This window comes from Geotrypetes seraphini, chromosome 18 (genome assembly GCF_902459505.1).
Source record: "Geotrypetes seraphini chromosome 18, aGeoSer1.1, whole genome shotgun sequence".
Classification (NCBI taxonomy): Eukaryota; Metazoa; Chordata; class Amphibia; order Gymnophiona; family Dermophiidae; genus Geotrypetes; species Geotrypetes seraphini.
In genome coordinates this window covers 5,637,580-5,651,044 of record NC_047101.1, presented here as the reverse complement: position 1 = coordinate 5,651,044, position 13,465 = coordinate 5,637,580, and the positions used below count along the sequence as shown (strand labels likewise).

The following is a 13,465-nucleotide window of genomic DNA, read 5'->3' as shown; positions in this document are numbered from 1 at the left end:
CTGGTTGTAACCTTTTTCTGTGCTTCTATTTCTACCACTAATATTTATCACTCCTTTACTTCAGCCCCGTAAGGGGTTCATGGCAGCAGCCCCTGAGCACAAGGAAGGTAGGTGCAAGGTCATTTTCAAAATTGCCTCTTGATGAGCTGGCCAAGAATGTCATGGAAAGGACAAGAAATGGGCATTTAAAAACATAAGTAGTCAGCTGTAGAGGTACCAACGGTGGTGTACGCACCCACCCACCTCTCTCTTTCTCCTTCACTGGTGGCCTGGTGTACCTCAGAGGCATCCCTGGTGAACACAGGAACTCATGTTCACTGCCTGTGCCAGCCTTACAGGTCTCCCTCTGCCACAGGCACTCATTATTGCTGCCAGCATCAACCGCATCCCACCATTGAGGAAACAGGAAGTGATGTCACCGAAGGCAGGATGTGGCAGAGGGAAACCTGTAAGGCCTGGCACAGGCAGGGAAAATGAGTTCCTGTGGCCACTGGGGATGCCTATCAAGTACATGAAGAGGGCGGGAAGGTTTAGAGAGATGGCCATGGATGGGTGCAGAGAGAGGATGCAATGTTGAATGCAGAGAACATAAGAAGTTGCCTCCACTGGGTCAGACCAGAGGTCCATCGGGCCCAGCGGTCCGCTCCCGCGACGGCCCATCAGGTCTATGACCTGTGAAGTGGTTCCTGACCACTTCTATAACCTACCTCTACTTCTACTGTACCCCTCAATCCCCTTCTCCTTTAAGAACCTATCTAAACCTTCCTTGAACCCCTGTAATGTGCTCTGGAGGAAGGGGACTGAGGAAAAGGTTATTTTTAAAACCCTTATATTTACAGAAGGACCCATCCAAAATATCAGGATGAGTACAGCTGGCCTATTCTGATTTTGAACTTGCATCTTAATTGCAGTCTCTGATTTTTTACCTCTTGAAATCAGTGTTGCGGATCTCATAATGCACCAGAAGGGAAATGCACATCTGTGTCCAAAAAGATCAACATCAAGACTAGCACCTGCCACCCAGAATGTCCAGGTAGTGGCATCGTAAGGGTAGGAGGTGCCCGGGGCGGTGATTTCCTCCCTCCCCCTCTAAATGTGCGATACTGACGCGGTTTGTAGACCACAGTCCTTAGTCTCTCTTCCTTCTTTTAATATATTTCTCTTTGAGGTAGAGGCCGTACCGCATCCACTCCAACACAGGAGCAAATGACATTATGGAGCTGTTTCGCACGGCGACAGTGACGTACCCCTCATCCTGGTCAATGGAAATGGTGTCGTTACTTCACAAGGTATTTCTGAAGTAATTACCCTGACGTTGTCTCAACTGCTTTACCGACAATTATTCCCCCTGTCTGTTGCTTTGTCGTGACTGCTGTTTCTAATCAGATCCTCTACCCAAGCACCTCTCGTTGCCTTTTCTTTTCTCCATTGATTACATGGAGGAGATGTGCCTTTGGTCTTTAGCTCCATTTGGTTTATGCAGAAGATTCTAGAACAAAGTTCCAGTAGCTGTGTTGCTAGAGGAGGAGATCTACGTGGTCTTGGAAGGCGATGGTCAACTGCACAACTGTGTAATTCTTGTGATGGGCATATCTAGAGCGCCACAGGCTGCGTTTTTCTCAAGGGCATAAGAACATAAGCAGTGCCTCCGCCGGGTCAGACCATAGGTCCATCCTGCCCGGCAGTCCGCTCCCACGGCGGCCCAAACAGGTCACGACCTGTCTGAATCACCAGAAGGGGCTCCCTTGCCACCTTGGTTTCTCATTGAAGTCCTATCTTCCCATCGTAGTCCTAACCCTCCGGTCTTGCACATGCACGACCTGTTGGGTTTCTATACTTATTACCTGGTTAGCTTTCTATACTTGTGTTACATCCCAGCTCCTCCCTCAGTATCCCACGATCCCTTTATCCCTCAGGAATCCGTCCAGATGAGGCAACTTGAGCTTCGCATGTCAGTAGTGTAAAAGTAACGGAAATGCACAGAATCCAGGTATGGAAAGAAGAAACCCATGTCCCACCCATGCCCAACGAAGTTTTTTCTTCTTTTTTTTTTTTGTTTCCCTTGCCAGTTCATTGAGCCAAATCCTGAAGATCGATTCTGCAAGCTGTCAGACATCCAGAACTTTCCCTACTTTGCCGATGTGAACTGGGACGCCGCTTTGCAGAAGCAGCTCGCGCCAGACTTCACTCCCACCGTAAGTCATGAAGGGTGTGAGAGCGGCTTTGAGCCTTTTCATTTTGGATCCTGCTTCTTGCTGGTTTCACTTCTCTTGTCAATAACAAGGGACTCGAATACCGCCTTTTTTTAAGTTTTCCAACCACACTCAAAGCAGTCTTACATACAGGTACTTTAAGTATTTTCCCCAATCTGTCCCGGTGGGCTCACACTATCTAATCTACCTCGGGGGAGGGGATTAAGTGACTTGCCCAGGGTCACAAGGAGCAGCACAGGGTTTGAACCCACAACCTCAGGGTGCTGAGGCTGTAGCTCTAACCACTAAACCACACTCTCCTACAATACAGTATCGGAAGTGAGCCAAATATAGAGCAATGAAGCCATTGTGACATCACTGATGAGGTTGGCTCTTATTGGTGGATTGAGGCATTATGACATCAGGGAAAGGGGTTGGGACTTGGATACCGCTTTTTTGTAGTTTTACAACCACACTCGGTACTTCAAGCATTTTTCCCTATCTGTCTTGAGACAGAGAGTACTTTAAGAGAACAGATGCCTTTCTGGCATCTTTATTTATTGACTTTAGTACCCCTGAGAGAGCAAGAGAAGGGTAAAGTACCTGGGGGGATATAAGCAGCATAGTAAACAAGGAAGAGCTGGGATCTTGCCAGATCACAAGTCCCCTGGGAGCTGCATCCAGGGAGTCTACACAGGCTTTGCACGCTTGCCTCCATGATCTGGTTCCAGTTTTGCACGGGGCCTGTCTTGTTATTCCTTCATCATCACAGCCCTTCTGACGACATCTCAGTCTATTTTCCCCTAGTCCCGTACCAGGTTCCTTGGATTCTGTCCTTGTGGATGAGTTAAAGGGAAGGGGATGGGATTTGATAGACCGCCATTCTGCGGTTACTTATTTTGTACCTGGGGCAAGGGAGGGTTAATTCTACTCCAGAATTCTACTGTTCAACGGCGCCCCCTTCTGCTTCTATTCCTTTCTCTCCTCTCTTCTACCTTCCAAAGTATTTAGATCAATGCTGTCTTGTTAAAATGTTTATTTTATTTTTATTTTTCCTCTAACTCTACTTTTCATTTCTCTATTACCCTCCAGGTACTTTAGTTAGATTGTGAGCCTTCGGGACAGTAAGGGAATTTTTCAAGTACCTTTCTTATTTCTAATCTTAATGTATATTTTCTGTAAACCGCTTAGAACCTAACGGATGTAGCGGTATATAAGAAATAAATTACATTACATTACATTAAGTGACTTGCCCTACTGACAGCTCCTCCGTCCTTTTTTCTATCCTGTTTCCCCTCAAGAGTTCAGAATGGGTTACAAGAAAGGAAAAGCACAACCCCACGTCTAATAATACGAAACAGAAAAAGAAAGAGGTGGGGAAGGGACAACGATCGCCCAACTTAAAAGGACATTCAATTTATTAAGAACATAGAAGTAGCTAAAGCCTGCAAATCAACGTGTTTTCCTCTCGATGTGTGATCAAAGCCTGCTAGCGGGCGACACCTTTCAGCTTCCTGTGAGCTCGCAGCGTTTTTTAGCCTGGAAACACGTCGATTTGCAGGCTTTTGATCACACATTGAGAGCACTCCTTTTGGTATTTAACAAGTACTTTGTCGCCATCTACTGGGCTTCATTTATACACCCCCAAGGAAGGCTTTTTTAAGCCGAAACACGGACTGTTTTCGGGTCCAATTCAAAAAGGATTGAAAGACTCTATTAGGCTTGCATCAGTTATTATATATGTCTTAATAAATTGATTGTCCTTTAAGTTGGGTGACTTGGTCCCTTCCAAGTTCTTTTTCTGTTTCTTTACAGGTTAACCCTTTCAGGAACAAGGGACATATTTGTCCCATAACTTTAAAATCCTATACATTTTGATTGGGATAGTCTACAGTTCTAAATTTGATATGTACGGATTCCATATGATACTGCCTTTATGTAAACAAACTGGTTCCGACATTCATTCATTAGCGTCGTTGCCAGATTGACGAGAAGATTCACTTGCCACACTGTCCATAAGCCAGAAGTTTGATTTTTTTTAAAAAAAAAATAATGATATTTCACAAAAAAAAAATCAATTTTTTGGCATCTGCAAGCCCTTTTTACCATAAAAATGTCGTCAAAACCACAAAAATTGGCCTACGATCCTTATGGTCCTGAAAGGGTTAAACATACATAATACCTGACAGCTACTCGGAGTGATTTCAGAGCCCTTCATGCCCATTAATCTCTGACAATCTAGGGTGAACAAAGAGCCTCGTCCCATGTCTCCCCTTCCCCTCTTCCACAATTAACAATTTCAACCAGACCAAAGTGCAGTGGAAAATGTGACTGTGATTGCTGTAGGGTGCTGTTCAGGATGCTTTGGGCTGAAGGAGCGATCTAAAAGCCCTTCTGCTGTCACCTCCTCTCGCTTTCCTTTGCAGAAAGACCGCCTGAACTGTGACCCAACCTTTGAGCTTGAAGAAATGATACTAGAGTCCAAACCTCTTCACAAAAAGAAGAAGCGTCTGGCAAAAAAGGGGAAGGAGATGGGGAAAGCTCAGTCGGAGCAGGTGAGTGCTTGGAATGGTGCGGAATGATTAAGGACTACAGCGCTTCATCAATAAGACACTACGGGAGCCTATTGTTATTTGAGGCAGACTTCCCATGTGGGATGACCATGGCGGCTGGGCAGCCTTGTTAATTTTTGGCATGTGCAAGTTCCAACACAGCTACTAAGGGCAGTTTTTTTTTATTAGTTGAATATCTTACTCATAGTATTACTTACTCATAGTATTACTTACTCATAGTATTACTTACTCATAGTATTACTTACTCATAATATTACTTACTCATAGTATTACTTACTATTTCATTTTGTAACAACTGACACATTAAACTTCTGACTTATCTGTTGAAAATGAATCGTAGTGTAGTTAACTAGTATTCCACTTCTGCATCCATCTAAGTTAGGGGGGGCAGTGGTATAGTGAAGGTGAGATGCACCCCTCCCTCTCACTCTTCTTTGCCTTCCCACCCCCATCCTTTCCCTTCCCCGCTCCCTCCTGCCGCACGCGCGTCCCTTCCCTTCCCCCGTACCCCTGTAACGTTCCCAGCGTGAGCAGCTACCCCCAACTTGCTGCTGGCACCATTCCTCCGACGTCACTCCGGGAAGCAACGTCAGAGGGAAGCGTCAACGCTGGCATGAGCAGCAGGTTGGGGATGCTGCATGCGTCGGGAACGTTACAGGGGGTATGGGGGAACGGAAGGGGCATGCGCACGTGGTAGTAGGGCGGACGGGGGCCAGAGAGGAGGACGGCTGTCCCCCACCAATATTTAAGCACCTAGAGGGGGAGCCTAAGGACAATGTGGTTAACTTAATTTACTATTATTTGATTGAGTGTGTTTCTTATTTCACGAAGACTCTTCCCTTGAAGAGGACGCGATGGATTTTCCTTTTTTGGTTGTTTGTAAGTTTTCCTTTGACTGATGTATAATGATTTGCATTCTCTTTGTTGTTTTATGGACTGTATAATGATCTGAAAAGTTAATTTAAAAAAAAAAAGTTAATTTAGCTAAATAACCTCCCCCCCCTTTTATCAAGGTGCACTAGAGATTTTTAGCGCAGGCCGGCGCGGTAAATGCTCCGACAATCATAGAATTCTTATGAGCATCAGAGCCCTTATCTCGCTGGCCCGCGCTACAAATCTCTAGCGCACCCTGATAAAAGGGGAGGGGGGTTTAATTTAGATCCTGCACAATTATCTCTGCAGATAAAAATCAAAATGGTCTTCAGAGAAGTGCGTGCAGTGATCGCCTCCGGTTACTAAGACAGTGTTTTAGGCATTAAAATGCTGCCGCCGGCTGGTTTGTGAATGCTAAGGATGTCTCCTGAATGGCCTCACTTTGCTTTGCTTTCCCTTCACCACTCGCTGCCCTCGGATGGAATGATAAAAAGAACGGTCATCTCCAGCAGCACCTCGAATCCGTTGAGAAGGATTTCATGATTTTCAATCGAGAAAAGTAAGTGAGAACCGACGCTACGGAGCGGTCAGGCCCCGATGCCCTCAACGTACCGTGCCTTTCGCTTCCATCGCTAAACCGTTTCTAACCGGTTTAGCGTACAAGCATTTTAGCTTCCAATGCACAAAATGACTTGACACGGTCTTTTCATGTGGTACAATGAGCTCATTAATATTAAAATGAATACTCCGGGCGATGCCCAGACATTGCTGGATAATGAACAAAATGAATCGCTGCCCTTGAATGCTCCAGAAGGTCTGGAAGTGCTGGTAGTGTTGCACCGTGTGTGTTAAAAAGCGTATACTGGCAGTTCTGGGGCTGCCGACTGCATGAGAGGTGAAAGTTATAAAAAAAAAAAAAAAAAAATACATGCATCGTACTTTTATAGCAGTGTATCGCAAACTGTGTGCCGCACATTTTAGGTGTGTCGCCAGACGCTAGGGAGGAGAGGCACCGGCGCCAGCTGACTGCATACAGGAAGTGCCTCTTGCAGTCAGCAGCCGCCAGCGTCTCTCCTCCGCCTCTTTTTCAGCACCTCCTACTGGCGGCTCAGGGCCCCATCTGGAGGGCCTCTGCACGTGCGATGACGTCACCACATCATCGTCCGCGCACTTCTGGGTGCCCTTAAGCCGCGGCCGCCAGTTTAGTGTTCCGCGGCTCATAAAGTTTGCGAGACACTGTTTTATAGGGTTGGGGGAGGCACCAAAAAAAAAGCAGATACATATATTTTGCAATAAGCGTGTCTTAAAAGCACATCTCAGGCACATGCGTTAAAGGTGCATCTCTGGCGTGTTCATTAAAACCCATATTGGGAGGTCTGGGGCTGCCGATTTTATGACGTTAAGAAGAAAAAATACTTTTGCATGGTTTGCTGGTAGTTCTTCGCTTCCCCCCTCCCCCCATGACACTTATGACGTACGCCTAGGATGCGCTACAATAAGGCGTGCCTGTGATTTGCATGCTCATGTGAGAAGAGAACAAAAAATTGAATCAAGTAAAAATGTAAATGTTGTGCGGGTGCAAATTGAGAGGCGCATACGAGCAATTTGCAATAATTCATGAAAGCACGAAAACGGTGAAACGGTTGGGCAGCCGTCGGGCCAGTATGTGCTTTCTTATGTTGGGCACTTTATGCACTCTAAGCACTTTAAGGGTTAAAACCTTTTTTGCACAGCATAAGTCACTTTATCAAATGACCGCTAAAATTTGTTTCTCAATAGGCAAGTTCAAGTTCACATTTATTTGATAAATCGCCTATATAAAACATTCTAAGCGATGTACAATTTAAAAACAAAATATGGGGAAACAAACAATCTTGGGACAGATTAAAAACAAAACACATAAATTATTAACAGCATGTATAAAGCATGAAAAAAGAACAAACTCTAGAAATTTAAAGATTTCTCGGTACATGTAGTTTTGTAACAAACAGGAAGTGGATGGAAGAGGGAAATAAAGTTACAAATTTCTCATAAAAGGAAAAAAAAAAAAAAAATAAACCATATATAGGGGAAATACACAAAGGAGGGGGGGAAGGAAAAGAAGAGAAAAAGAATAAAACAATGCCTTGGGAAACATAAGGTCTGGTATTTTTATTTTTACTTGATTCAATTTTTTGTTCTCTTCTCACATGATTTTTTTTGAACAATTTTTGTTTTCTTCTTTTTTGTGCGTTGCTTTTCCTGGCACATGTATGTCTCTTTCCATGAACTCTTCTGCATGCGTGTCGGTTGCTTTCTCCAACGACTGATCGGATGGTATTTCCAAGGACCTCATTTGCACGCGAAGATTTTGGCGGATCGCTCGTCGTTTAGAAATTGGAAAATTTACCGCCCCCTACAACGGCTCATAGGATTTTAACGGTGACTTTAGAGCAGTGTCTCTCAAACTGCGTGCCACGGCTTAGCGCTGTGCCCTGCCACAAGCGATTCCAGAATTTTACTTTATTTAAAAAAAAAAATTCCCTTCATAAGTAGAAACATAGAAACATAGAAGATGACGGCAGAAAAGGGCCACAGCCCATCAAGTCTGCCCACTCTAACAACCCCACCCCCTTGAATTTACCCCCCTAGAGATCCCACATGTGTATCCCATTTCCTTTTAAAATCCAGCACGCTGCTGGCCTGAATCACCTGAAGTGGAAGTTCATTCCAACGATCAACTATCCTTTCGGTGAAGAAGAACTTCCTGGTGTCGCCATGAAATTTCCCACCCCTGATTTTCAGCGGATGTCCTCTTGTGGCCGAGGGACCTTTAAAAAAGAAGATATCATCCTCCACCTCAATACGGCCCGTGATATATTTAAACATCTCTATCATGTCTCCTCTCTCTCTATGTTCCTCGAGTCAGTACAGCTGCAACTTATTCAGCCTTTCCTCATACGGGAGATCTTTGAGTCCCGAGACCATCCTGGTGGCCATTCTTTGAACCGACTCAACTCTCAGCACATCTTTTTGGTAATGTGGCCTCCAGAATTGTACACAATATTCCAGATGAGGCCTCACCATGGATCTGTACAATGGCATTATAACACTCTAGAATAGATGATATGTACATTGCGTACGCAAGAGTCTGTCAATAATATGAGTGTCTGTGTGCGTAAGGATGCAACCGCCCAGACAAGCATCATTCTTTGATGCGATTGAAACTAGCGGCAAATAATTTGATTTTGATTTTTTTATGCAGCGGTGGATCTTCTTATCTTTGCAAACTTGGATTTTCAGCTCTGCCCGAAATTAAATCGAAAAAACAGAGAACAGCTGCAGATGGTGGATGATGAAATGTGTGTTTGCTGGTCAACTATCGAGATGCGTTTTGAGTTAATTTGCCCTCAAAAACAAGCACAACCATCGCCTTGCTTACCAATTCTATTCTATCTACTTTAGTTTCACCGTTGTCACAATTACTCATGCATCGCTTAAAGAACTTTCAATAAATAGCTCTCAAATTAAATTTTTTGTTGGCTTTGCAATTTTATCATTTCAGTTATAATGTGCCGTGAAAACCATTTGCTCTGTTTAGCGTGTCAGAGCTAAAAAAAAAGTTTGAGAGACACTGCTTTAGAGACTGGGCCTCAGTCCCCGGAGTTAGCAATAATGGCAGCCAATGGACAGACGTCACAGTCTTTAGCCCGCAGTAAGCTGCATGCCACGGGGTTGCAGGTGGGGTTTTTTAAATGATCCTCAGGTGATAAAACAGTTCAGCAACACCTTAAACCGCAAAGCAGGAGCCAGACCAAGTTGAGAGAGATTGTGAGGTTGGAGGAAACCTGACAATTTATTTCCGAAGAGGAGATTATAAAGTTGTATAAATGAATGAGGGAGGGAAGGATTTTTTTTATACTGTGTGATGTATTTCACTTGCAGTCTTCTGGGGGGGAAGTCATGTTAAGATGGCTGAAGGCAGTGACGTAGCAAGGGTAGAGGCGCCCTCCCGCACTCTTGTCCGTGCCCACTTCTACACTCTCCTTCTCCGCTTCCCTTCCCCCGTACCTCTGTAACATTCCTAGCGTGAGCAGCAACCCCCAAGCTGCTGTGGCGCCAGCCTCGGCTCTTCCTCTGACATCACATCCTGGGCACGAGTCCAGGAAGTGACGTCAAAGGAAGAGCCGACACTGGCACGACTGCAGCTTGGCGGTTGCTGCTCATGCCAGGAACGTTACAGTGGGGTGGGCAGCAGAGAGGAGGATGGGTGTTTCACCCTCACCAAGATGGTGCCTGGGGCGGACCATCCCTTCCCCCCTCCTCCTTACGCCACTGGCTGAAGGGAGAGAGCTCAGAATTGTCTTTATATTGAGGGTACAAAGCCAAATACTGGGACTATATAGGAAGAGGGATGAAAAGGTGAAGGTCAGGATAAGAAGATTTCCACTTGTCTATCCAGAACAGTAGAGGACCAAAGGGGGAAGGTGGGGAGTCCAGCTTTTATAGCTGCTGTCCAGTGTGGAAGGACCCAAATGGACCCACATGTTTCAGAATGATGTCACTGCAGTGGTAAAATATTCTCACCTCACTCTTTCCAATGCTTTTGTTTCCTTGAAGGATAATACGAGAACACAATGAAATGCAAGAACAGCTGACGGTGGCACAGACCAATGAAATGCAAGGGCAGCTGATGGTGGCACAGACCAATGAAATGCAAGAACAGCTGACGGTGGCACAGACCAATGAAATGCAAGGGCAGCTGATGGTGGCACAGACCAATGAAATGCAAGGGCAGCTGACGGTGGCACAGACCAATGAAATGCAAGAACAGCTGACAGTGGCACAAACCATAGACGAGGAAGAGGATGGAAGGAACAATAATCTCATAACGCAGTAGTGGTGCTTTGCTCACAGTAAGGATCTGGTGTGTAGTAGATAGCTCTGTGCAGAGAGGCAGAGTAGAGTGTGTAGCACTGCCTCCAGGTACAACAGCCGTCGATGTTGTGTGCTAGAAACCAGGACTGCCCAACTAAGGACCCCGCAACCTGTGTGGGGCAGCGATGGAGGTCACCGGTCCCAGACAGAGCTCCCGATGATTGGAGCCTGGCACAGATGTAAGAGAGCAAGCTCCAGGAGGGGAGTCTCGTTTCCAGATGGGATCCTGCCCATCTCTTAGCTCCAGCCTATGATACTTCGTCAGCTGAGGTTCCAGGTTCCCTTCTGAAAACGTCAATCATCCCTTTTGAGCTGATGGGGGGAGGGTAAGGAATGCCAATACACTACAACCTTATAGATATATGGCACATCCATCCAGTTGGGTTTTGAAGATATCCATAATGAATATACATGAGAGAGATCTGCATGCAGTGCTTCCTTGGTATGCAAATCTATCTCATACATATTCATGGCGGGGACTGGACCGGGTTATACGGGGCCAAACTTCTTCCTGTTCAACTCAGGCCCGATTACCTGGTCCAGTCTCCATCCAGGTCACGCAGCCAGGAGAAGTGGGGGGAAGATGAAAGAAGGTGGAATGGACTAAAAGAACATAGAAACGGGATCAATATGGGCACTTATACTTTCTGAAGCAAAGAGCAGGAAATTAAATCCAAACTAGAGAAGTGGCTTCACGAGATTTCATGCCCACCCTGCAGAAAGCCTGTGTGATAACAGCAGATCTTGCCTCCGTTCACTTCATCGGGGTCCCTCTGCTGCCCTGTCCGGTCCCACAAATTACAAAGTCAAGGGGTCAAAATAAATAATGCCCTAGAAGAGCTTTTGTTTACAGTCTGTTTTAATATGATGTCTGTAGTTTTATGGGAGGTCGGCATCTGCTCTCAAGGTCCGTGTTACCGAAAGAAACCCAGACAGTAGCAACATCCCATGCTACTGATCCCAGGGGCAGGCAGTGGCTTCCCCTGTGGCTAAGATAAACATTTGTGTTGCACAAAATAAAGCATTTGTGAGCTTGTTTTGATCCACTGATTTCTCATGTGCTTATTTTTCTAAACTAATAGATTTGCAGACTTTTAGACGTCTCGCTCGAAGGTTGAGATTTCTAGGACTATTGCCTGATAGGTAGGGCTTCTGTGTCTTCAAAGAAATGAACTCCAGGAGCTTCCCTTTCCCTAAAGCCACAGGGCTACATTCGGGATGTGTTGGTAATTCCTCTGTTGTACACGCTTATCCTCGCAACAAAATCTGAAACGTGTTGAACAGAGTTTGCGGCACCTCTAATAATTCCTTTTGATGTTAAGGCTGGTTCCAAAAGGCTGGTCTTCTCTATTAATCCTGTTTTCTGGAAGGAAACGTAGCTACAGGTAGCTGGCAGAAGAACACAGCCATCTGTTCTATGCCTGGAAGAGGCATGAGGTGAAGCGCAGCGCACAGCTGGGCTCCCATGACAGGTGTGAAAAGGATTAGAGACAACGATGGCTGCCTTCTCTAGAGAAGCATCATGCAGGACCTTAGAACTGACATCTTGACCTCTGTCTCTCTGCATGTTCCAAGCTCTCCAGAAGATACTGGTGCAGAGTCCCAAGGTAGGGAACATAAGAATAGCCTTACCAATGGTCCATCAAGCCCAGTAGCCCATTCTCACGGTGGCCAATCCAGGTCCCTAGTACCTGGCCAAAACCCAAGGAGTAGCAAGATTCCATACAGAATCCCAAGGAATAGCAAGATTCTAGAAAGTATCAAGTTTCTAGAATCCCCAGAGTAGCAACATTCCATGCTACCGATCCAGGGCAAGCAGCAGCTTCCCCCCATCTTTTTCTCAATAACAGACTATAGACTTTTCCTCCAGGAAATTGTCCAAACCCTTCTTAAAACTAGCTACACTATCCGCTCTTACCACAACCTCTGGCAACACGTTCCAGAGCTTAACTATTCTCCGAGTGAGAAAGAATTTCCTCCTATTGGTTTTGAAAGTATTTCCCTGTAACTTCATCGAGTGTCCCTTAGTCTTTGTAATTTTTGACAGAGTGAAAAATCAATCCACTTATACCCGTTTTGTAGACTTCCATCATATCTCCCCTCATCCATCTCTTTTCCAAGTTCAAGAACCCTAAACGTTTTAGTCTTTCCTCATACGAGAGGAGTTCCATCCTCTTTACCATCTTGGTCGCTCTTCTTTGAACATTACTTCTCAACAGCTTTCTGTCAGGACTTAATACCAGACTGGACTTTGGCATCACCTGCTGTGAGTTGCCTGTGAGTATGCAGATTGTGTGCTTTCATCTCATAAAAGCATCTTCCGTAGTTTATTATTTTAACTTAAGTTTTGGTCTACTACATTTGTGCAAGGGAAGAAGTGCTATGGATTTTAACATCATTTGATATAGTTCCGATTGTCTGTCCATTGTGCAACGGTGACATCTTCTGGCATGTTTTTAAGATTGCAGCTCATGGATTTATTTTTATTCACTTTGAATATTCTACTCAAGGCAAGTAAATCCAAGATAACCATCGATGTTGCTAACCCACAACAAACATTTATAGGCCTGTTTTTGACCCATCAGACAATTTCCTGAAGGAAAAGTCCATAGTCTGTTATTGAGACAGACACGGGAGAAGCCACTGCTTGCCCTGGATCGGTACCATGGAATGTTGCTACTCCTTGGGTTTTGGTCAGGTACCAGGGACCTGGATTGGCCACCGTGAGAACGGACTACTGAGCTTGATGGACCATTGGTCTGACCCAGTAAGGCTAGTCTTATGTTTGATGTTTATTTATCTAAACTGGTTGTGCGTTGATTGCAAACAGCACAAACATCAGTTTTTCCACCTCTTTTGAAAACAGGTTCTAAATGTTGACAGCTTCTGTACTAAAATACAAGCCTAACT

General features: G+C 45.1%; 1 protein-coding gene across 2 annotated transcripts in view; it reads left to right on the top strand.

The window, feature by feature from the left end:
• Positions 1-11,601, top strand: part of STK32A (serine/threonine kinase 32A) — a 46,457-nt gene extending 34,856 nt beyond the window's left edge. Inside the window, exons 9-13 of one of the 2 annotated variants that reach the window (XM_033927162.1) lie at positions 1,173-1,289; positions 2,070-2,195; positions 4,619-4,747; positions 6,133-6,197; positions 10,238-11,601. In XM_033927162.1, coding sequence (XP_033783053.1) covers positions 1,173-1,289; positions 2,070-2,195; positions 4,619-4,747; positions 6,133-6,197; positions 10,238-10,517 — 717 coding nt within the window. In that variant the 3' untranslated portion in view covers positions 10,518-11,601. The remainder of the gene's footprint in view (positions 1-1,172; positions 1,290-2,069; positions 2,196-4,618; positions 4,748-6,132; positions 6,198-10,237) is intronic. The other variant, XM_033927163.1, reaches the window with a different exon arrangement.
• The last annotated feature ends 1,864 nt before the right edge of the window (positions 11,602-13,465 follow it).